The sequence below is a fragment of the Camponotus vicinus genome, unplaced genomic scaffold (genome assembly GCF_025532165.1).
Source record: "Camponotus vicinus isolate PSW18456_S1 unplaced genomic scaffold, iyCamVici1.0 SCAF_3, whole genome shotgun sequence".
Taxonomy (NCBI): Eukaryota; Metazoa; Arthropoda; class Insecta; order Hymenoptera; family Formicidae; genus Camponotus; species Camponotus vicinus.
Genome location: NW_028141967.1, coordinates 22,171,330 through 22,194,795, shown reverse-complemented (window position 1 = coordinate 22,194,795; position 23,466 = coordinate 22,171,330). Strand labels below are relative to the sequence as shown.

Sequence of the window (23,466 nt, the reverse complement as noted above, 5' to 3'; positions counted from 1 at the left end):
AAATCGTAAATTTTATTAGTTTATAGTATATAACAGATTTTAAATGACTCCAAAAATAAAAATTTAATAAATTTAAATCAGGAAATTGTGCTGAATTTACTCTTGCTATGGGTCTACTCATCTTATTCATCAATATAAAAAGAAATTATTTAAATATGTCAAAAACAGGAAATAAAATCGAACATTCTTTTTAATCTTTCATAACTTAGAAACTATGACATGTACAAATTATGTTTACATAAAATTTAGTATACTAAATTTATCACTCGGAGTATTATTGCATTTAAAAATCATTATATATATTGTGAATTGAATGCAATTAATAAAATATTAATAAACATATAATAATAACAATAGCAATAATAATTAGATAATGAAACTTACTAAATTTATCAATAAGGCATTTAAAAGGCCAGTTGCACAAGAGCATAACAATAAGTGAACAAACTGGATAATTATGATTAATACGTATACATATGTTTGGTTGAGATCAAATGGTAGATTCATGTTCATAACGAGAGGTCGCATAGAAGTATTGAAAACTTTATCCTCATCTGTGTGTTTCACAATATTGCTACTGTGAAAGATTACAGCCATCGAATAAAGAGCCACTGTCACGTTAGCGAAACGTCGGGACAATTTGGCGTTCGATGTCACAAACATACTGAATTCCGTGTTGAAAGACTTTTTCCAATCAATCGCCATCATCGTCAGTATCTTGCTAAATGTCCTACGGATAATTTTCGAATGGTTATAATCACTAAAATGATAGCAACAAAGCGTTGTATAAATCAACGACGAGAAAAAATTTACATTTATTTATTTATTATTTATTAAATATTTATATTATTTAATTTTATATTATATTGTTTATATTTATAATTGTCATATGGTTTACTTTACTGACAAAATTATTGCATATCTTACTGTTGTTTACACCAAAAAATGACTAACTTAATTATCAATATCGAGAATGTCATTGCTTCACCTAACATGCCCATCACTTCGAAAAATTCAATAGAATAAAAATGGATTATAATATATTGATATTGAAAAATTTGTTCGAGTGCAAGCGCAATGATCCAAAACAATCTACGCAGCGAAATGCATGATGAGTCCGGCCAGATGCCAAAAATTCGAAGCCAAATTTCTATCGTTTGGCTAAGTATATTTTCCACTTTCATACTTTTATTTTATTATCACTTAGTTTTTCTTAATATTAGTACACTAGTTTTGTTAAGACAATAATTTCAAACATTTTCAGAAACGCATCCAATCGATCGTATGATGTGCACGATACTGCAACTTTGTATAGACTAAAAGCTTGAACAGAAAGACAAGCGGAAACCCTCCCTCGAACAACTGCTTATTAAATATTTTGATCGTAAAGCTTACGGATTGCATATATCTTTGTTGAAACACATCAATAAAAAAAAAGTTTCCGGGTAGTTGATCTTCCTTTTCTCTATCTCTATTTCTCCCTTGGATGAATCGATGTAGCGCAGTACGTTATTTCCTTTAAAAATTCAAGCAACACACGCAAACTTATTCTTTACATTAAATCATGTTTGGTGACTGTAAGAAGATTTTCAGTCTTTATAAAAATTGCATGTGTTCAATAAAACAGACAATGTCTATCATTGTCATATATTTATGATTGAAAGAAAAATAGAAGAATAAAAAGATATTTATAATTTGAGAGTGAATCTTAGTTCTCTCTCTCTCTCTCTCTCTGTCTTTTTCATCTTTCTCTTCATTGTTTCCTTTAACTCTGTAAATAGAAACGAAGTAATGCAGTTAAAATATAAAAATCTATACGTGTAGAAAAGGTATAATGTCCACATAAAAGTCGACGGAATTTAAAGCAGAGGAAAATAAGGTAAAAGTGAGAGAGAAAACGGATAAATTCGCTTCATTCGATATTACTTAACACAACTTTACGTACTTTATGTTACTGATTTTCTTTCCAAATTTATTCTTGTCTTGATACACATATAATAGAAAAAAATAGGAAGTAATATTGAAACAGTTTCCAAATCTTAATTTATATGCAAATTTTTACAGTTAAATATTGTTTGTATAGATTTTAATTACAGAAACCGTTATTTAAAAAAAAAAAAAGAATTTCTGTCAGGAAAAGTGATGTGTAATAAAGGAGGTAAAAAGAAAGAGAGAGAGAGAGAGAGGGAGAGAGAGAGAGAGAGAGAGAAAATGGGAGAATAAAAAAAGTACGAATTAAGATATAGTTAAGGCACCAGAAGAAAAACGATTAGAAAATTATAGGAATATACAACTATAGGAATAGATGAGAGACTCGAGATGCACACCAGAGAAGTACGGACTATTAAGAAAATAGGGGGATATCGAAGTACCTGACTAACGTGCGGTCAAGGATAAATTGAGTAGGGTGGTGTGCAGATCAGTATAAGGGAAAAAATAAAGAAGATATGCAGCAACTATATGAGAAGGAAACGTGAGAGTATGGAAAATGATATTGGAGGAGTATGGAAAATGATAAGGAGAAAAATAGAAAATAGCAAACATCGATTAAAAATGAATGGATGAAAGAGATAAGAAGAAATAATAAATAAAATGAAGTATATTAATAAAAACGTGGTCAATAAGAGCGTGCGATATGTGAGATTGACGATAAATAACATATACAATTAAAGAAGAATAAAGAATAGGATAGAATAAACATGATTAGGGTAAAAATGTGAGAAATAACGCGATGAAAAAGGCATGTATAAAAAAATCTTTTAATCAATTTCTTAATGTTTAATTGCATTTTTTTTTATAATTAACAACATAATAACAAATTTGAATTTCTCATCAAACCAGATGAGAAACCAGACACGGATGGTATCAATTTCATCGAAAATTAATTTTGAAACTTAAATGTACACAGGACACAAATTTTTCTTAATTTATATATCATTAAATCTTATGATTAAATCTTAATTCGAGATTTTTAATACAGCTTTCTTTATCTCTCTGAGGAAGTGTAAGCAAAAAAATATCAGAACAAAGTTGCTGAATCGGATTAATAAAGCTAATTTCGCATAAAAGATCCGTTTAAATATTTGACAAGAAATCGTAAGAAATGCGTAAGAAAGAGTATTTCAAATATAAATAAAACTAATTGTAAGAGAGTATTTCAAATATAGTATTTCAAAGTATTTCAAGAGTATTTCAAATATAATAAAACTAAGAGAGAGAGAGAGGGAGAGGGGGGGGGAGGGGGGAGAGAGAGAGAGAGATTTCCTCGTTTTATTTTCTTTTTTTTTGCAATGTTCCACTGCAATAGTAGCAAATTATTGATTTCAAATTGCAAAACACGCGTGCAGGAAGTATATATATATATATATATATATATATATATATATATATATATATATATATATATATGTTTGAATAAAACTCCTGTGGAAAAATAAGAAAAAAATCGATGGACCTCATTTAATAGACACTTAACATCACGAATTCATTTACTTTCAGCCAATCTCAAATTTATTTTCTTATTTATGACGAAAGCGTGTGCATATGTGCAAATGCGCGGGAGAAAATGCACATGAGAAAAGAATGATCAATAATATTACAAAACAGGTTTTGTCTTTAATATTTTAATGTGCAAATTTCTTTTGACTAAATAATCATCAACATTTTACGCTTAAAAATATTTGATGCATAAGATATAATCTCGCTTTAATTCATCGCAAGTAGAACCGAAATATACGAGGCTGAAGCCTTCATAATCTATAATAAGAAAATTTGTAATAATTATGAAGATACGCGCGTATCTTGAAATAGAAAATATTAATTTAATTCCAAATTTAATGCTTATGTCTTTTTATAATGTATAATATAATAAGTAATATTTGTTGTTTTATATTTTCTAATGACCAAATATTAATAATGGCGGCTAATATTTCGTCATTTACGGAAAATATAAGAGAACAAGTAACACAAACACATATACACATTTATGTAAACGTAAACATTATGAAAATTAACTAATATGAAATAGAAGATAATATTTATGTTCTAAAAAATAATTATACATTTATTACAAATATTAATTGCCTTTTGTCATTGTATGAGAGAATACAGCAGTCTGTAAAAAGTCATGAAAGATCTGTAAAGGTAAAGATAAATATGTACATATATATACTTACACTGGTAAACTGTTCCAAAGACAAATTCGTAACTTTTCCAATTGTAATGGTTAATTGCTTCTGTGATCTCATTATCAAAAATAATGTAATTTGATTATTTTTTGAATTCGATTCGTACCAGAATGAATTATACGCAGCATCTCCAATACTGTTGCTCTGTTGAATAGAAAATCTTAATAATTTTTAGAGATAATAATACATCCATTTCATATTATTGCAGCTATAATATTCATTCTAAAGTTTAACCTTAGTACTTAAATATTCTCCAGCAAAACAAAACGCAAACGCTTCCATATTCATAACGAAGTAAAATAAGAGTGTTCTCATTATAATTTTCATAGCATCGGGCGTTCCAACTGACTAGAATATTAAGAAAAAACCTAATGCCAATGACAAAACGGTAAAAGGCTAAATAATTAAAAGCAATTAATGTTCGTCACTTTTTTGCAGATTTATTGTTACAAGTCTAAAATGTCTTTCTTTATTGCAACAATGTCACGCTGCAAAATGAAAGCTGCTTACCGTAACAATTACAAAACCCAAACAGCAGATAATTAAAGTATCTGATACGAATAGTGCCAACGCGATATTCGAATACAGATCTTCGATATACTCTGAAAATTTGATGATTTGCTGATGTTTCTTAATTATTTTTTTTATCATGATGACATTTGGCTTGTGCTTCTCTTTTATTGGAAAAATGTCCATCAACCATTCGCAAAGAATATCGATTTGACCACCTATGTGCAGTGTCTAAGATATACGATTATTAAAAGATTATTCTAGAATTATTTTATTTTATTATATATTTTTTTTAAAAGATTTATTTGCACACATATATAGATTTATAATCGCATATCAATTTTTGTAATATCAGAGGATCAAATATGCACATTAAAATAATGTAAAATTACTATCTGAACATAAATTGTGCATAACGTAATCTCTGAAATTTAGAAAATCAAATGAATAATTGAAGCATCTGTTTTGTAAACTACATATGCAACAACATACTTCAATATTAAATTCTTGACTCGCTAGAAAATACTAAACGTTGTTCGAATTGTTTCGAGTTAGTTCATATCTTTTCTTGGAAATGGTATACTTTATTAGCTTATAGTATGTACATAATATATGTTAAATGATTCTAAAATTAAAAGTTTAATAAATTTAAATCAAGAAATTGTGCTGACCACGCTATGAGTTTACTCATCCATCGATATAAAAAGAAGTTTAAAAATATCTATATTGTAAACAGTAGGGAATAAAGTCGAGCATTCTCTTTAATTTTCCCTAACTCGGAAACTATTACATACTACTATTCTGTACAACTTATATTCATATAATATTTTAGTGTATTAAATGTACTCGAAGTATTGCATTTAAAAACCATTCTGTTTTGTCAATTGTGACTTAAATTAATAAAATATTACTAAACATATCATAACAATAATATTAATAATAACAATAACAATAACTTGTTAGATAATAAAACTCACCAAATTTATCAGTAAGGCGTTTAAAAGGCCGTTTGCACAAGAGCATAACAGTACGTGAGCAAATTGAATAATTATGATCAGCACATATACGTATGTTTGATTGAGATCAAATGGTAGGTTCATGTCCATAACGAGCGCTCGCGTGGAAGTATTGGAAATTTTGTCGTCACCTGTGTGTTTTACGATAATATGGCTACTGTGTAAAATTACAGCCGTAGAATAAAGGCCCAATGTCAGGTTAGCGAAACGTCGGGACAATTTGGCGTTTCGTGTCATTACGGACATACTGAATTCCATGCTGGAACACTTTTCTGAATCGATTGCCATCATCATTAACATGTTGCAAAATGTTCTACAATTTTTCGAATAGTTATATCACGAAAATGATAGCAACAAAGCATTGTATAAATTAACGAATAAAAAATTATATACATTTATTTAGTTATTAAATATTTATTTTATTTAGTTTTATATTATCCTGTTTATATTTATAATTGGCAAGCGGTTTACTTTACTGATAAAATTATTGCATATCTTACCGTTGTTTACACCAGAAAGTGACAATTTTAATTATGATTATCGAGAATGTCATTGTTTCACCTAATATGCCCATCACTTCGAAAAACTCGATAGAATAGAAATGTATTATAATATATTGATAATGAAGAATTTGTTCGATTGCGAGCGCAATAATCCAGAATAATCTGCGTAACGAGATACATGATGAGTCCGGCCAGATGCCGAAAATTCGAAGCCAAATTTCTATCGTTCGACTAAGTACATTTTTCACTTTCATACTTTTGTTTTATTATCACTTTATTAATTTTTCTTAACGTTGATACAACGGTTTTGTTAAGAAAATAATTTTAAACATTATCAGATACGCATCCAATCGATTGTATGATGTGCACGATACTGCAACTTTGTACAGACTAAATGTTTGAAGAGAAAAACGAACGGAATTCTCCCTTCAGCAACTGCTTATTAAATATTTTGATCGCAATGCACGTATTGCATATGTCTTCGTTATGACACATCGATAAAAAAAAGTTTCCGGGTATCCGATCTTCTTTCTTTTTATCTCTATCTTTCCCTCGGATGAATCGCTGATGTAGCGTAGTGCATTATTTCCTTTAAAAATTCATGTAACAGACGCAAACTTACACCGGACATTAAATCATTCTTGGTCTGCAAGAAAATTTTCAGTCCTCGTAAAAATTGCATATGTTCAAAGAAAACAGAAAATGCCTACCATTGTCATATATTTATAATTGAAAAATAAATAGAAGAAAGTACTTATAAAAAGTACTTATAATCTGAAAGTGAATCTTGACTGTCTCTCTCTCTCTCTTTGTATTTTTCTATTTTCGATTTGTTCCCTTTATCTCTGTAAATAATAGCGAAGTAATGCAGTTAAAACGCCATGCGCGTAGAAAAGATATGTCCACTAATGTCCAATAAAAATTGACGGAATTTGAAGCAAAGAAGAAAATCGCTTATTCAGGCTAATGAGACTAATCTCACATAAAAAGCTCGTTTAAAAATTTGATAAGAAAACTTGATAAGAAAACAAATTCTGAATAATTTTAAATATTATAATTATAATACAACACGTGAAAAGGAGTATTTTAAATATGAATAAAACTGATTTTTATCGTTGATTGATCCAATTATTTTGAAGAGTAATAAGCTGTAGACTAAGAGGAAGTTAGATTGTCCATCAAGCCACTAGATCAGTGCAATACAATCAGTAAATATATTGAAAGATCTGTACGATAGTTAACATCGCGAACCAGAAGAATCTGCGCAGAACGATGCACATCAAGCCAAATATCAAACATCCGAAGAACAAGCTTTATGAGAAAAGCACACTGCTCGTCATCATTTTTGTAAGAAATAAACTGTTCCACTCATGGCTTATAAAACATGAAGTTATTGACAGATGTTGTGTTTTTCTCAATTGAAACGAAATTAGAAAGCAATTTCTAGCTAAAGATGGAAACTTTATTGTGAAAACGCACTGCACGTAATTGATCGAGATCGATCGATCATTAAATATTCTTTTGCTATCGGTATATAAATACGGCTGTAACTATACATCACAATTACATCTCGATAAGAGTCAAAGAAAGAGGAAAATTTGTTGTTTCTACGCTCTGTTTCCTCTTTCTCTCGACGTTGCAGCGCAATAGAGGTCAATTATGCGAATTATTAGTTTAAAAATGCAAGATGGGAGCATGGAAAGTGTATTATGTTCGAATGAAACTCTCGCGGAAAAACAGAAAAATCGACGGAAAGTTCGACCTCATTTAATAAACATTGAATACGGGCTATTGATTTACCTTCAAATAACCTCGTGTTTATTCTTACTCGAAAAAAAGTGCACGCACGTGCGAATGCGTACGATGCATGTAAGAAGAGAGAGATGAATAATATCGCAAAATATTTTTTGTCATATTTTTAATTTTTTTATGTGCAAATTTTTTATCAACTAAACTTCATCAGCATTTAATACTTATTAAACATTTGATCTCTCTACAAGATATAGTTTCGCTTCAATACATCGCGATTAGAATCGATATATACGAAGCTGAAGCTTTCATAATCTGTAATAATATTATTTACAATCACTATGAGATACACGTGTATCTTGAAATAGAAAATATTAATATTTAAATTTATGTCTGTTTATGACTGATTTTTATAATGTATAGTAAATATGTTTTAAATATATTAAATATATTATTAATAAATTAAATATATTATTTGATAACTATTAATTAGTATATCATTTAAAAAAAAATGTGAAATATATATCAAAAATTAGCACATACATGCAAAAATTTATTTTTCTTTAGAAGATATAAATATTTTTTATATTTTATAATTATTTAAAAATATTTATATCTTCTAAAAAAATAAATAAATATTATTTTTTTTATTGCTAAAAATAAATATGAATTTTTTTTTCACTATATGTATGAGAAAACATAGCTGGGACGCTATAAAAGGTTACTTTTAATATAAATATTTATGTACAGTAAACTTACACTGTTAAACCGCTCCATAGACAATTCCATGACTTTTCCAATTGTAATAGTTAATTGCTTCTGCGATCTCATTATCAAAAACACAATAAATTGACTCTCTCTGGAATTTCCTTCGTACCAGCAAGAATTATACGCAGCATCCCCAATGCTGCTAGTCTATTAAACGAAAAATTACATGATTTTCAAAAGCAAATAATATATCCAATTGTTCATCGCTGACATAATATTTGTTCCAAAATTTGAACCTTATTAGTTAGATATTCTCCAGCAAAGCAGTAAATAAACGCTTCCATATTTGAAACGACATAAAATAAAATTGTTCTCATTATAATTGTTAGACCATCGGGCGTTCCAACTGACTAGAATATTAAGGAAAGGCCTAATGAGAAAGCGATAAGTAAGTGAATGATTAAAAGCAATTGACATTTTTCACGTTGCAGATTTATCTCTATAAATCTCCACGCTGCAAGATCAAGATGTTGCTTACCGCGACGAGTATATAACCCAAACAGCAAATAATTAAAGTATCCGACACGAACAGCACCATCGCGATATTCGTATACATTTCTTCGATGTATTTTGAAAAGGTAATGATTCGCTGATGCTTTTTGATTACTTTTTCTACTATTAAAGGACTCAGACTGCTTTCCTCGGACAGCTTTCTTTCCGGTGGAAACATTTCCATCAACCACTTACAAAGAATATCGATTTGGCCGCCTACATGCAATATCTAAAATATATGACATTTCTCAACCGTTACACTTGGAAATCGCTAAAGAATATTTTAATATTCGGATTAAATTTGTGATACAACATTTCTGGAAGTTTGAAAAGTAAGTCTCTGAGCACATGTAGGTAACAAAATTATTAACATTATTAACATATATTCAGAATGATTTAAAAATGCATGGCAATACATCAATACATGGGATGAATGTACACACTAAAACAAAATATGTTTTTTGATTATATATTGTACATACCATAGCTTCTGAGTTATCGGAGATTAAAGGAAATGCTCAAATAATCCGTCTTATGCAACATACGTTACAACACGCTTTAATATCGAGTCACGCTGGAAAATGCCAGGCGTTGTTCGAATTGTTTCGAATTCATTTCGTATGATTTCTTGCAAGTCATGAACATTATTAATTTGTATTGCATACATAAGATTTTAAATGAAAAAAATAAAACTCTAATAAATTTAAATTAGAAGGTCTTGCAGGCCCATATTATAAATTTATCTTATACCATCCATCGATCTGAAAAAAGTTGTTTAAAAATATTCGAATTGTAATAAGAGAGTGAAATCGAACATTTTTTAAATCTTTTATAATTCAGAAATTATAATATATATAATTTATATTTTCAAATAACATTTTTCTTATTTTTAATGTATACATTTAATGTATATATTTTCTCTAAAATATTGCCGTGCATTTATGAATTATCCTGTATATCATATATCAATAATAGTTAATAAAATGCTAATAAATATTAATAAATATATAAATATATATAAATATATAATAATAGCAATAATATTGACAATAATAATAATAATAATAATAATAATAATAATAATAATAATAATAATTATTATTATTATTATTATTATTATTATTATTATTATTATTATTATTATTGTTTTTTAAACAATAAAACTCACCAAATTTATTAATAAGATATTTAATAGGCCGTTTATATAGGCGCATAATATTAAATGAATAAATTGAATAATTAGGATCGACACGTATACTAATGTTCGATTGAGATCAAATGGTAAGTCCATGTTCATAACCAATGGTCGCGTGGAAGTATTGGAAGTTGGTTCATCCATAATATTGGTATATACATTGCTAACATGAAATATTACGGCTATTGTATAAAGGATAACTGTCCCATTATTGAAACGTCGACACAGATTAGCATTATGTGTCGTCGTGATCATACTAACTTTATCGATGGTACGGTTTTCCCAATCAATTGACATCATCGTTAATATTCTGACGAATGTTCTACGGATAATTTTCGATTGATCATTATCGTGAAAATTATTGCAACAAATCATTGTATAAATCAAAGATGACATAGATATTTATCGTTATATTCGCTTAATATCTTTCCTTAATAATTAATTATATTTATTAATTTTTTTTATTTAACTTTATCATATGTATCATTGTTTATAATTGCTAAACAATTAATTTTACAAACTTTTAAGTAACAAACATTGAAATCAAATTTACAAAAAGATAATATGTTATTAAAATAAGTTTTATAATATTACTGTAATAAGTTTTCACAGTCTAACAATAAGATAACTTTTTATCGATATTGTATCACTATATATATCACTATACATATTATATCACCATATATTATTGTCTCACCTCTTTTTAACCCAAAAAATGATAACTTTAAGGAACATTATCGTATATGTCATTGCTTCACTTAAAAATTTCATCACTTCGAAAGGTTCATTAGTATAGAAATGTACTACGATCCACTTATATTCAAGCACTTGCTCCATCATGATTGCAATTGTCCAGAATACTCTACGTAACGGAATATGCGACGCGTCCGGCCAGATACCAAAAATTCGAAGGAAAATTACCATCGATTTACTAAGCGAGTTATCTATTTTCATATTTTTGTTTTATTATCACTTTTCTTAATTATTCTTTTTTCAACGTCGATACACCGATTCTGATAGGACAATAAGTTTACATTATGAGACATACATCCAATCGATCGTATGATGTATACGATATTGAATCTTTGTACAGACTGAAAGCCCAGAAGGATGTAGAAAAGGAGCGAGCAATTGCTTATTAAATATTTTGATCGAAAAGCGCACAGATTGCATATGGCTTTGTCCTGCATGTCGATAAAAAAAAGCTTCCGGGTTCCGCGATCTTCCTCTCTCTATGTCTATCTTTCTCTTTCTCTCTCTTTATTTCTCTTTCTCTCGGGTAAGGCATAGCGCGCAGTGCGTTATCTTTTAAAAATTCAAGCAACAACAGATCACACGCAAGCTTACATCGAACAAGCTTAAACCGTGGTTAGTGACCGTAAGAAAAGTTTTGTGATTCTATAAGGGGATTTTTCGAGAAAGAGGGAAGAAACGACAAAGTTTCCCTCTCTGAGATTTTATTTCCTCAATGTCGAAGGAAATTCTTCACGTATGTTATAGTGAATACTACAATGAAAAATGTCAGTCGGCCAATTTCGGATGAAACGCGAGGTGTATGTCAGATATAAGTTTGTGCGCAATAATCGTGTAAAAAAAACTAGAAACTGAAAAGACGAGGAAACGAAGAAACTGAGAAAAGTTTTATTTCTGCGTCGATTTTCATAGGCACAGTGTAATAAAATAAGCTAATAATAAAGATAAAGATATATAAATTTAAAAGAATATCACAAGACGAAAGAGAATACATTAATTTTCTCGAAAAAATTATGACTTTTATATAACATTATTTAAATATTGTGAGAATCTAAACGTGTAATGCAACGATGTAAGCAGAGTTTTTATGAAAGTGTTTCATACTGGTACTTCATATACTGCTATAACATTTTTCGCATGAAAGAAAAGATATAAGTGTATGTGAAATAAATTATATAAAATATAAATGCACAATTATATTCAAAATAACAATAATAATAATTAGAATATTGTTGACACGATTCTATTATATATTGTTTCATCTATTGTATAACAATGATACTATCAAAATTTCATCAATCGAGATAAAATTTAGGCTTCAATATAGTGCCAATAGTACAGACACATATGATGCTGATATCTTTAATACCTATAATGTTAATTACTAGTGACATAATATATTATGAATGTGTGATTTTAATTTATTAAACCAATTAATAAAGTCAGTTTAATTTAATAAAACCATAGCACAATTTACGTTTAAAAATTAAATTTTTCTCATTAATATGTTTTATAGTTATTCGATAAAATAATAAATTTTTATTTTAACATTAATCAAATTCTTTTACTGTTTATAAATATAAATATAATTTAATATAAGTGTCTAAAATTTATGTTACAAAGTGGAGAAAAAAAAGGAGAAGAAAAATGAAAACTTACGCTAGTAAAACGTTCTAAGGAGAGATCCATGATTTTTCCAATCGTGATGGTCAATCGTTTCTGTGATCTCAGGATTATGAGATGTATGATTTGACTCTGTTTAGACGTGACGTCGTACCAAAGAGAATCATAGGCCGCATCTGCGATCATTTTGCTCTACAAGAGAAACAAGAGGTAGATTAGGAATTCTCACGAATGTCGCCGCATTAATTCTCGGCTAACCTTGGCACTTAAGTATTCACCAGCGAAACAATATATGAACGCTTCAAGATTTATCACGAAGTAATATAATACGGATCTTACCAGAATCGCCAGGCCACCAGGTGTATTAATCGACTGTAATACCGAACGGATTATTTAAAATCATTACATATATTTCTATGTGTGTTGTAATATCTATCTGTTATATTAATATTCTGTTAATTAATATTATTCTGTTAATATGTCAATGAATCTCTCGAGCGCGTTTTCTGGTGGTTACTGTGTCTAAAATGCGAGAAAAAATAATATGAAACGCACAAGACTTCATATTTTTGAGTCGGGATAGAATAGTGATTTCTACACATCATACACAAAGTGTATTTTTTTTTCTCTCGGAGAAACGATAATAAGCATTGTGGCAGTGATTTTTGCCGAACGTTACTCACAGTGACGATAATGAATCCTAAACAGCATATAATGAGAGTATCCGACACGAACAGTATCAACGCGATGTACGTGTAAAGGTTTTCGATATTTTCTGAAAACGTAATGATCCGCTGGTGTTTCGTGATCAGCATTCTCATTGTTATCCCGTCCACGGTGAGTATCATATTTTTGGAAAAGGCCTTCAGCAACCAGTCGCGAAGGATATCGATTTGACCATCGATGTGCAATATCTAAGATCCACAAGATACGTGAACGATAATAAACCGCGATTATCTCATTTTTTAGAGGCTGAATAATGTTGCAAACTCACCAGAGTGACGATGAGTGAATTGATCACAGAAATCGCCCAGCCACACATCACCAGATGAAAGAACTCGAAGATCGTAACGAGCGTATAAACAGGAAATGTGTTTACCTTGAATGGTAGCTTCATCTTCAGGATGTGTTCTCGCGCAGATACATTCATTCTCTGAACGTCACTAGCGTTGACAGCGAGAACGCCACAACTGTATAAAGCTATGGCGGTCATTTGAAGGCCGATGATCCAATTCGAGAAGCGATACGAGAGTCTGGCCTTGTTCCACGTAATGCGCAGACTGCACTCGGTTAAAACGCAATTCTTCCAATCCATGGCCATCATTTGCAACATATCGGAGAACGTTCTACGATCGAATCGAATTCTCGCGATGTGTGATTATTTAACACTAATATCTAATATTTTTTAGGTAAATATGTATATACACACAAGAATATGAGATGAAATAATAATGTAACGGAAGATAATAATGTAACATCTTACATACAAATTCACAAAATAATGGATTCAATAATTGATATAAATTTTGACAAGATATGTGTGTATCTGTATAATTTTCTTGTAATATTCAAATTATATAATTTTACAACAGGATAAAATAGCGACACAAATCTTACCGTTCGTTAATCCACAAAATAGCAAGTTTCATAAACAGTAGACTGTATGCCATAGTGCTGCTTATTCCGTCCATAAAATTAGAGAAACTATCGGTGTAATAGTTTATTAGCACGTAGCGATATTGAAAGATTTGAACCGCGCTCAATAGCACGATGCACAACAATCGGCACAAAGCAGTCGACGGTAGATACGGCCAAATACCATAAGTGCGAAGACCGATCTTCACCACGCGACTAACCGTGCTCATCTCCATGTTTTCCATAAATAAAATGATGCGTCGAGGATATGCGCGCGAATCGTCAAGTAATTTTACGCCGGAAAATCCGGGGAGGTGGAATTGAGATAGTTCCGTGTCGCTGACACGCAAAAAAAAAATGTTCACCAATCGGATAACTCGTTAAATATTCTCTATCGCCACGTATGTGTCGCGAACTTTGACAAACTCGAGGGTATCACGTGCGACAGTCACACGTCGCGGTTGCGTGAATCTGGAAAATAGGGAGCTAAGGAAGAGTTTTTTTTCTTCCCTTCTTGAAGTTGAGTTTCAGGACGATGCAACTGTAGATTAAAAATGTAACAATGCCTACAGTAAGCTTGGGAGTTTACAGCTTCCATGACCTGCGCGATAAACACGCAGTTGCAAAGTTTCCCTGTTGTTGAGGGAGCGTTATGAAGGGTGGAATATGAAAACGCGGGAGTTTGTTCTGACGAGAGTGACTAAGATTACGTGTTTGTACCGCGATACGTGACAGAATACACTTCCCTTGGCGAAGAAAGATAAAAAGTTCATCGCACTAGATTTTTCTCTATAAACCGAGTGGATACTTAAAAATATTATTTTTTACGATGCGCCTTCAATTCTTCAAACTTGATAAAACTGAAGAAATAAATCTAAAATTACACAGCAACGAAGGAAGATGGATCTAATTATGAAAAAAAGGGTCTTTCCACTTGCGATATTTCGAATGAAACATGAACGTAAATCAGACGCAAATCTACACTGCAAAAATTGTATTCTCAACTTAAGAATGTGCCACTTATCTTTAGAAATAGCGCCAAGAGGATCTCCCTTTTTTTTAGTATATATTCTAAAGATAAGTATATATTCTTGGATTTTGAGAATGCAATTTTTTCAGTGTATGCGCAACGACCGTAAAAAGTAATCCAGAGCTTAAGGACTGGGGTCTGAAGAAAAATAAAAGAGAGTAAAATTGCTAAAGTAGTTTTCAGCACTACTTTTTTTGCCATAGACAAGCAAACAAAAATCTTTAGGAAAACAAGTAAAACAATTTAGATCTTATTTGAAAAATATCTATGTTATTAACAACAATGTGAAATATCTGACCAAAGAAAAACCTTCAATGCAATTTTGCTATGTAATTTTCTTTTCGGTTTCGCATTAAAAAATATAATAGCAAAGTCGAATGCAGCTTGAATTACTTGCAATTCGTGAAAAATAAATGGAGAAGCATTATGTAAAACAAACTTCATATATTTATTCTGATATATTTTATCTTATTTTATATCATTCTGAAATCTATTGTTGACGCACTTTTGCTTCATATTATTGTTACAACATTGTCCCAATACGTCTTACTTCGATGATCACAGTAGGTTGCGTGAAGGATCAAGCAGATTGGCGCTAGAAGTTGAAGTGAAATTGACGAAGAAGATATTCAACGAGTGATCTATCCTCCTTATTAAGATGAGTATATCGTAATTTTGTTTTCACGTTTCTCTCTCTCTCTCTCTCCCTCATGCTGTACATATAATCGTAAGCTTTAAAATAATATAGAAAATATCTAGAAGAAGTATCGTTAATGAATAGATAAGTATTCACAATAATTTTTTTTCTTATTATACGATTAATTTAATTTTATAATATAAAGAAAGGAAGTAATATTATACATGTATCCAGTTTAAGAAGCAATACGAGAGTCTGGTTCTATTTGTTATAATCCGTAGACTGTACTCGATTAAAATGTAATTCTTCTAGTCCATGACCATCATTTACAATATATCGGAGAATGTTCTACGATGGGATCGAACTCATCTCTCGCAATGTGTGCTTATTTAATATTAATTCTGTGCTTATTTAATAATAATTATTTTATTTAAGTAAATATATAAACACAAGAATATGGATGACAAGATAATAGTGTCATATCTTATAGATATTTTGCTCTTAAAAAAATTAACAAAATAATGGATTTAGTAATTGAGATAAATTTTGACATAATATGCACGTCTCAATACATATATATGTATATAATTTTTTTGCATTATCAAATTATATAATATTATTTTACTGGAAAATAAATGGAGAAGCATTAAAATAACTTTGATATATTTTTATCTTATGTATCACTATATACTCTCTACTATTCATAAAACAATTGCTTCATATTATTACTACAATTACTCTCTACTACTACTGTATTCATGAACTATAGCTTCATATTATTGTTACATCCATTGTCGCAAAATATCTTACCTACCTTCAGTACATCGCTAATAATAGTGATAGATATGATGCTGAAGCTTTTATAACCTATAAATCAAATTATCATTGGGCACATAATCTTTCAAATATGAATAATAATAGCACAAAAGGCAATAAAAATAAATAAAAAATAGCATATGGAACAAAGTTATCTGTACAATTTTAATGTAGCAGCTTTTTGACATGTCAATTTCTATAATTTAAACTCTTTCGAAATCTGTGATTAATCTTAAGAAATTAATAATAATATAATTTATTTTTACTAGCTGCACACAAGAAACAAGGATATTCACGTATAATTAATATTAATTGAAATCTTGAGAAAATGACGTTTATAAGAATATAAAATCTGTCAAAGAGATATTCAAATTTCATGTTATGTAGCAGTTGTGATAAATGAAACAAAAATAAATAAATTAAGTTAAATCTTACGCTAGTAAAACGCTCCAAAGAGAGATCCATGATTTTTCCACTCGTGATCGTCAATCTCTTCTGCGATCTTATAATGACAAATAATATAATCCGACTTTTTTTAGATGGAAAGTTGTACCAGAGGGAATCATACGCTGCATTCCCGATCATTGTGCTCTGAGAAACAAATTAATAAAGATTTAGAAACGAATTAATAAAGATTTTTACGAAATAACAGGTATTTTTCTCAATGATAACCTTGGCGCTCAGATATTCGCCAGACAAGCAATATATAAATGCCTCGATGTTTATCGTGATATAAAACACCACGGACTTCACCAAGATTGCTGCAACGTTGGGCATATCTAACGACTGTAATTTCCACATACATTGACAATTTAATATATCTTGATACGAATTTTTTATACGACGATACGAAATTTTAGCTCATATTTTTTCCGATATCGACAACTTTTTATGCATTATTTATGTCTATAAAACATTGGTTGCATCATTTGAACTTACAGTGACGATAACATATCCGAGACAGCATATGATGATTGTGTCCGATAAAAGTATAATAAATGCGATATATGTGAAAAGATTCTCGATGCTTTCCGAAAATACGATAATTTGTTGATGCTTCAAGAGCAACGATTGTATCGTAATCTCCTCCGAATCTATCGTATTCTTGGAAAACGCTTTCATTAATCGTTCGCGAAGAATATCGATTTGACCACTGACGTGAAGAATCTAAAATTTACATGTTAATAGTTTTTTTGAGAAGATAAAAAATTGTTTCTTCGAAGATATATCAAGAGAAAGTATAAATTGCAATTTTTTTTAGCTATTTACATTTAATTTTAGATATTATAAAATTATAAACATTTATTATTGATTAACTTTTCAAATGAATTCGTAATTAAACAAAAATATTTTACATTCTTTAATTATGTCACAGAGGTAATATTTTAAAAATTAAATTATTGAAAGATTTTTACGAATTGGACAATCTTAAATTCATACAGACAGATCTAATGAAATATATGGAAAGCGATGTAAAAGTATGATTGGACGGATTCGTCTTGTTTAAAAGCTTTAATTATATAAATGTCAAATATATCGCATATAAATATCGAACTTACCAGAGTAACGAGAAGCGAATTGACCGTCGTGATGCCGTAGGCGACTAAAATCAAGTGATAAAATTGAATACTTTGAACCGCCGTATAAATAGAATTCGTACTAATATTGAATGGTAATTCCATCTTCAGGATAAGTTCCCGTTTGTAGGGTTCCACTCTGTCCATGTTAGTGACAAGAACGCCGGCGGCGTAATTGAATACGGAGAATATCTGCAGACCAATGATCCATCTCGAGGCACGTTGTGCGGCATTTGCCGTTTTTGCCATTACGCGCAAATTATAGACAGTGTCCTGCCGATCCTGCCAGTCCGCGGACATCATTTGTAACAGATTGAAAAATATTCTACGGAAGATCGGGTTCACACCATGCGTGTTAACGCCTATTTCACTTTCAGCCCGCGTGAAATTGAATGGAAACTAAATTGCGACTACGAATTCACTTCATAATATATCAGAAAAAAACAGGCAACTAGCGTAATAATAAGTTTCGTTTACTCTTCATTTACTCAGATCGATTAATTAAAATTAAAAAATTTAAAGTCAACGAGATTGATTTTTTAATCGGTGATTGAAGTAACGAGAAAAGAGATTAGATTTTTGTAATGTATTCTATAACACGTGAGATTTGTGTAATATTTCGTAAATGCATTATACCGTTGATTGGACCATAGAAGAACGAGTTTGATGTAGAGTAGGGAGGAAGCCATCGCGCTACTTATTCCATCCATTAATTCTGAGAAATCGTCCATATAAATGTTCACTATGACATATCGGTACTGAAAGACTTGAGCCGTGCTTAGCATCATTATCCAGTACAATCTAAACAGCACAGTGGACGGTACGTACGGCCAGATGCCGTAAATATAAAGACTGAATTTAACGAGTCGGCTGATCGTGGTCCGCATTTTTATTTTCTTGAGACGGCACTTCGAAGATTGGTCGACGAATAATTTGCCAACGTTAAAACCTGTCCCCAGATCAACAACCGAACCGTGTCATTGACCACTGACTCAATCACTACTAGTTAAATATATATTTCTGTCGTGGAAAAACTCTAACTACAATATTATGCACCACGAAAATGATGCTTCCCCTCGATCCCTCCTTCGCGATGCAATTGCACGCTCTCTTTAAAAATGCAACAGGCATGGGGAGCAGGGAGAAACTTAGTTTCCACGGACGACAATGTTGAAAAGTTTTGCTGCTGGGGGAGCACGTGAAGAAAAACATCGCAAAGAAAGCGAAGATATATTGCAAGAGTTTCTTACGATGAAAAAACTGATTCGAAGGTCACAGTTAGTATTGTAGGTTGCGTGAAGGATTAAGCAGAATGGCGGTGACGCTAGAAGTTGAAGTGACGAAGAAGATATCCAACGAGTGATCTATCTTCCTTATTAAGATGAGTACATCGTAACTTTGTTTTCATATTTTTCTCGTGCAGCATTTATAATCGTAAGCTTTAAGATAATATAGAAAATATCTAGAAGATGTATCCTTAATGATAGATAAGTATTCACAATAATATTTTTTCTTATTATACGATTAATTTAATTTTATAATATAAAGAAAGGAAGTAATATTATACATGTATCCAGTTCGAGAAGCGATACGAGAGTCTAACTCTGTTCGTCATAATCCGTAGACTGCACTCGATTAAAATGTAATTCTTCTAGTCCATAGCTATCATTTACAATATATCGAAGAATGTTCTACGATGGGATCGGACTCATCTCTCGCAATGTGTTTATTTATTACTAATTTTGTGTGCTTATTTAGTAATAATTTTTTTTTGATTTTTAAATATATAAACACAAGAATACGAATGACAAAATAATAGTGTGTTATATATGTTATATATGTATATATACTTCGCTCTTAAAAAATTCACAAAATAATAGATTCAATAATTGAGATAAATTTTGACATAATAAGTACGTCTCAACACATATATAGATATATAATTTTTTGCATTATCAAATTACATAATATTATTTTACTGAGAAATAAATAGAAAAGCATTAAAACAAACTTGATATATTTTTATCTTATATGTCACTCTTTGAACTCTACTATTCATGAACTATTGCTTCATATTATTGTTACAACTATTGTCGCAAAACATCTTACCTACCTTCAGTACATCGCTAATAATAGTGATAGATATGATGCTGAAGCTTTTATAACCTATAAATCAAATTATTGTTGTGCACATAATCTTTCAAATATGAATAATAATAACATAAAAGGGAATAAAAATAAATAAAAAATAGCATGTAGAACAAAGTTATCTATACAATTTTAATGTAGCAACTTTTTAACATGTCAATTTCTATAATTTAAACTCTTTCGTAATCTGTGATTAATCTTAAGAAATTAATAATAATATAATTTATTTTTACTAGCTGCACATAAGAAACAAGGATATTCACGTATAATTAATATTAATTGAAATCTTGAGAAAGTGATGTTTATAAAAATATAAGATCGGTCAAAAAGATATTTAAATTTCATGTTGTGTAGCAGTTGTGATAAATGAAACAAAAATAAATACATTAAGTTAAATCTTACGCTAGTAAAACGCTCCAAAGAGAGATCCATGATTTTTCCACTCGTGATCGTCAATCTTTTCTGCGATCTTAAAATGACAAATAATATAATCCGACTTTGTTTGGATGGAAAGTTGTACCAGAGAGAATCATACGCTGCATTCCCGATCATTTTGCTCTGAAAAGAAACAAATTAAAAGATTTAGATTTAGATTTGGAAACGAATTAATAAAAATTTTTACGAAATAACAGGTATTTTTCTCAAAGATAACCTTGGCGCTCAGATACTCGCCAGACAAGCAGTATATAAATGCCTCGATGTTTATCGTGATATAAAACACCACGGACTTCACCAAGATTGCTGCAACGTTGGGCATATCTAACGACTGTAATTTCCACATACATTAACAAAGACATTGACAATTTAGTATATCTTGTTACTAATTTTTTTACACAACGATACGATATTTGTAACCCATATTTTTCCGATATCGATAACTTTTTATGCATTATTTATGTCTATGAAACATTGAAGGTGTCATTTTAAACTTACGGTGGCGATAACATATCCGAGACAACATATGATGATTGTATCGGATAAGAGTATCATAAACGCGATATATGTGAAAAGATTCTCGATGCTTTCCGAAAATACAATAATTTTTTGATGCTTCGCGATCAACGATTGCATCGTAATCTCCTCCGAATCTATCGTACTCTTGGAAAAAGCTTTCATCAATCGTTCGCGAAGAATATCGATTTGACCACTGACGTGAAGAATCTAAAATTTACATGTTGATAGTTTTCTTAAGAAGATAAATAATTGTTTCTTCGAAGATATATCAAGAGAAAATATAAATTGCAATTATTTTAGCTATTTACGTCTAATTTTAGATATTATAAAATAATAAACATTTATTATTGATTAACTTTTCAAACGAATTCGTAACTTTAACAAAATATTTTACATTCTTTAATTATGTCGCAGAAATAATATTTGAAAAATTAAATTATTGAAAGATTTTTACGAATTGGACAATTTTAAATTCATGCAGACAGATCTAAAGAAATATATGGAAAGCGATGTTAAAAGTATGATTGGACGGATTCGTCTTGTTAAAAAGATTTAATTATATAAATGTTAAATATATCGCATGAATATCGAACTTACCAGAGTAACGAGAAGCGAGTTGATCGTCGTGATGCCGCAGGCGACTAATAACAAGTGATAAAATTGAACACTTTGAACCGCCGTATAAATAGAATTCGTACTAATATTGAATGGTAGTCCCATCTTCAGGATAAGTTCCCGTTTGTAGGGTTCCTCTCTATCCATGTTATTGGCAAGGACGCCGGCAGTGTAATTGAATACAGCGAATATCTGCAGACCAATGATCCATTTCGAGGCGCGTTGTGCGGCATTTGCCGTTTTTGTCATTACTCGCGAATTTATAGTGTCCTGCCGATCCTGCCAGTCCGCGGACATCATTTGTAACAGATCGAAAAATATTCTACGGAAGATCGGGTTCACACCGTGCGTGTTAACGCCTGTTTCACTTTCAACCCGCGTGAAATTGAATCGAAACTAAATTGCGACTACGAATTCATTTCATAATATAGAAAAAAACAGACAATTTGTGCAATAGTAAGCTCCGTTTTCTCTTCATTTAGATCGATTAATTAAAATTAAAAAATTTAAATTCAACGAGATTGATTTTTTAATCGGTGATTCGGTAACGAATAAAAGAGATTAGTTTTTTGTAATGTATTCTATAACACGCGAGATTTGTGTAATATTTCGTAAATGCATTATACCGTTGATTGGACCATAGAAGAACGAGTTTGATGTAGAGTAGGGAGGAAGCCATCGCGCTACCTATTCCATCCATTAATTCCGAGAAGTCGTCCATATGAATGTTCACTATGACGTATCGGTACTGAAAGACTTGAGCCGTGCTTAGCATTATTATCCAGTACAATCTAAACAGCACAGTGGACGGTACGTACGGCCAGATGCCGTAAATGTGAAGGTTGAATCTAACGAGTCGGCTGATTGTGGTCTGCATTTTTATTTTTGTGAGACGGGAGAACTTTGAGGATTGGTGGACGAATAATTTTGCCAACACTAAAATCTGTCCGCGGATTGACAGCCGAACCGTGTCATTGACCACTGACTCAATTACTACTCGTTAAATATTTATTTCTGTTGTAAAAGAACTCTAAGTGTAGTATTATGAACCACGAAAATGACGCTCCCCCTCGATCCCTCCTCCTTCTGATTGCGATGCAATTGCATACTCTCTTTAAAAATGCAACAGGCATGGGGAGCAGGGGAAAACTCAGTTTCCACGGACGACGATGTTGAAAAGTTTCGATGTTGGGGGAGCACGTCGTGGGGAGGAACGTCGGAAAAGAAAGCGGAGACATATCGCAGGAGAGTCTTGCAA

At 30.7% G+C, this 23,466-nt stretch overlaps 4 protein-coding genes across 4 annotated transcripts; all 4 read right to left on the bottom strand.

Moving 5' to 3' along the window:
- Nucleotides 1-600: 600 nt before the first annotated feature.
- On the bottom strand, nt 601-11,374 carry LOC145969113 (uncharacterized). Its single transcript, XM_083094968.1, has 11 exons — nt 11,118-11,374; nt 10,394-10,742; nt 9,212-9,454; nt 8,970-9,083; nt 8,725-8,880; nt 8,237-8,280; nt 5,675-6,026; nt 4,698-4,928; nt 4,422-4,535; nt 4,176-4,331; nt 601-730 (listed from the first exon to the last, which is right to left on the bottom strand). The coding sequence occupies exons 1-11, from the start codon at nt 11,372-11,374 to the stop codon at nt 722-724; spliced, it is 2,025 nt and encodes a 674-aa protein (XP_082951094.1). The 3' UTR covers nt 601-721.
- A 1,117-nt stretch (nt 11,375-12,491) lies between these two features.
- On the bottom strand, nt 12,492-14,667 carry LOC145968940 (odorant receptor 22c-like). Its single transcript, XM_083094832.1, has 6 exons — nt 14,414-14,667; nt 13,791-14,142; nt 13,480-13,710; nt 13,055-13,168; nt 12,833-12,988; nt 12,492-12,542 (listed from the first exon to the last, which is right to left on the bottom strand). The coding sequence occupies exons 1-6, from the start codon at nt 14,665-14,667 to the stop codon at nt 12,492-12,494; spliced, it is 1,158 nt and encodes a 385-aa protein (XP_082950958.1).
- Nucleotides 14,668-16,914: 2,247 nt separating this feature from the next.
- LOC145968939 (odorant receptor 22c-like) lies at nt 16,915-19,378 on the bottom strand. The gene is made up of 6 exons (XM_083094831.1): nt 19,128-19,378; nt 18,474-18,816; nt 17,854-18,081; nt 17,587-17,700; nt 17,350-17,505; nt 16,915-16,965 (listed from the first exon to the last, which is right to left on the bottom strand). The coding sequence occupies exons 1-6, from the start codon at nt 19,376-19,378 to the stop codon at nt 16,915-16,917; spliced, it is 1,143 nt and encodes a 380-aa protein (XP_082950957.1).
- Nucleotides 19,379-20,606: 1,228 nt separating this feature from the next.
- On the bottom strand, nt 20,607-23,144 carry LOC145968932 (odorant receptor 22c-like). The gene is made up of 6 exons (XM_083094823.1): nt 22,835-23,144; nt 22,191-22,530; nt 21,573-21,800; nt 21,292-21,405; nt 21,042-21,197; nt 20,607-20,657 (listed from the first exon to the last, which is right to left on the bottom strand). Exons 1-6 carry the CDS (start codon nt 23,083-23,085, stop codon nt 20,607-20,609), a joined length of 1,140 nt encoding a protein of 379 aa, XP_082950949.1. The 5' UTR covers nt 23,086-23,144.
- Nucleotides 23,145-23,466: the final 322 nt, after the last annotated feature.

Excerpts from the sequence above, each read along its gene's own strand:
- LOC145969113 (XM_083094968.1), bottom strand. The coding sequence starts at position 11,374 with ATGAAAATAGATAACTCGCTTAGTAAATCGATGGTAATTTTCCTTCGA. Across the intron at positions 9,455-10,393 it reads ATATCTTATTAATAAATTTG|ATATTGCATGTAGGCGGCCA; the intron begins GTGAGTTTTATT and ends CATATATTTTAG. Across the intron at positions 4,929-5,674 it reads ACGCCTTACTGATAAATTTG|ACACTGCACATAGGTGGTCA; the intron begins GTGAGTTTTATT and ends CGTATATCTTAG.
- LOC145968940 (XM_083094832.1), bottom strand. The coding sequence starts at position 14,667 with ATGGAGATGAGCACGGTTAGTCGCGTGGTGAAGATCGGTCTTCGCACT. Across the intron at positions 13,169-13,479 it reads TAGGATTCATTATCGTCACT|TCGATTAATACACCTGGTGG; the intron begins GTGAGTAACGTT and ends TCGGTATTACAG. Across the intron at positions 12,989-13,054 it reads GTGAATACTTAAGTGCCAAG|AGCAAAATGATCGCAGATGC; the intron begins GTTAGCCGAGAA and ends TTTCTCTTGTAG.
- LOC145968939 (XM_083094831.1), bottom strand. The coding sequence starts at position 19,378 with ATGCGGACCACGATCAGCCGACTCGTTAAATTCAGTCTTTATATTTAC. Across the intron at positions 18,817-19,127 it reads CTTCTATGGTCCAATCAACG|AATATTTTTCAATCTGTTAC; the intron begins GTATAATGCATT and ends GATCTTCCGTAG. Across the intron at positions 17,506-17,586 it reads GCGAATATCTGAGCGCCAAG|AGCACAATGATCGGGAATGC; the intron begins GTTATCATTGAG and ends TTTGTTTCTCAG.
- LOC145968932 (XM_083094823.1), bottom strand. The coding sequence starts at position 23,085 with ATGCAGACCACAATCAGCCGACTCGTTAGATTCAACCTTCACATTTAC. Across the intron at positions 22,531-22,834 it reads CTTCTATGGTCCAATCAACG|AATATTTTTCGATCTGTTAC; the intron begins GTATAATGCATT and ends GATCTTCCGTAG. Across the intron at positions 21,406-21,572 it reads TCGGATATGTTATCGCCACC|TCGTTAGATATGCCCAACGT; the intron begins GTAAGTTTAAAA and ends TGGAAATTACAG.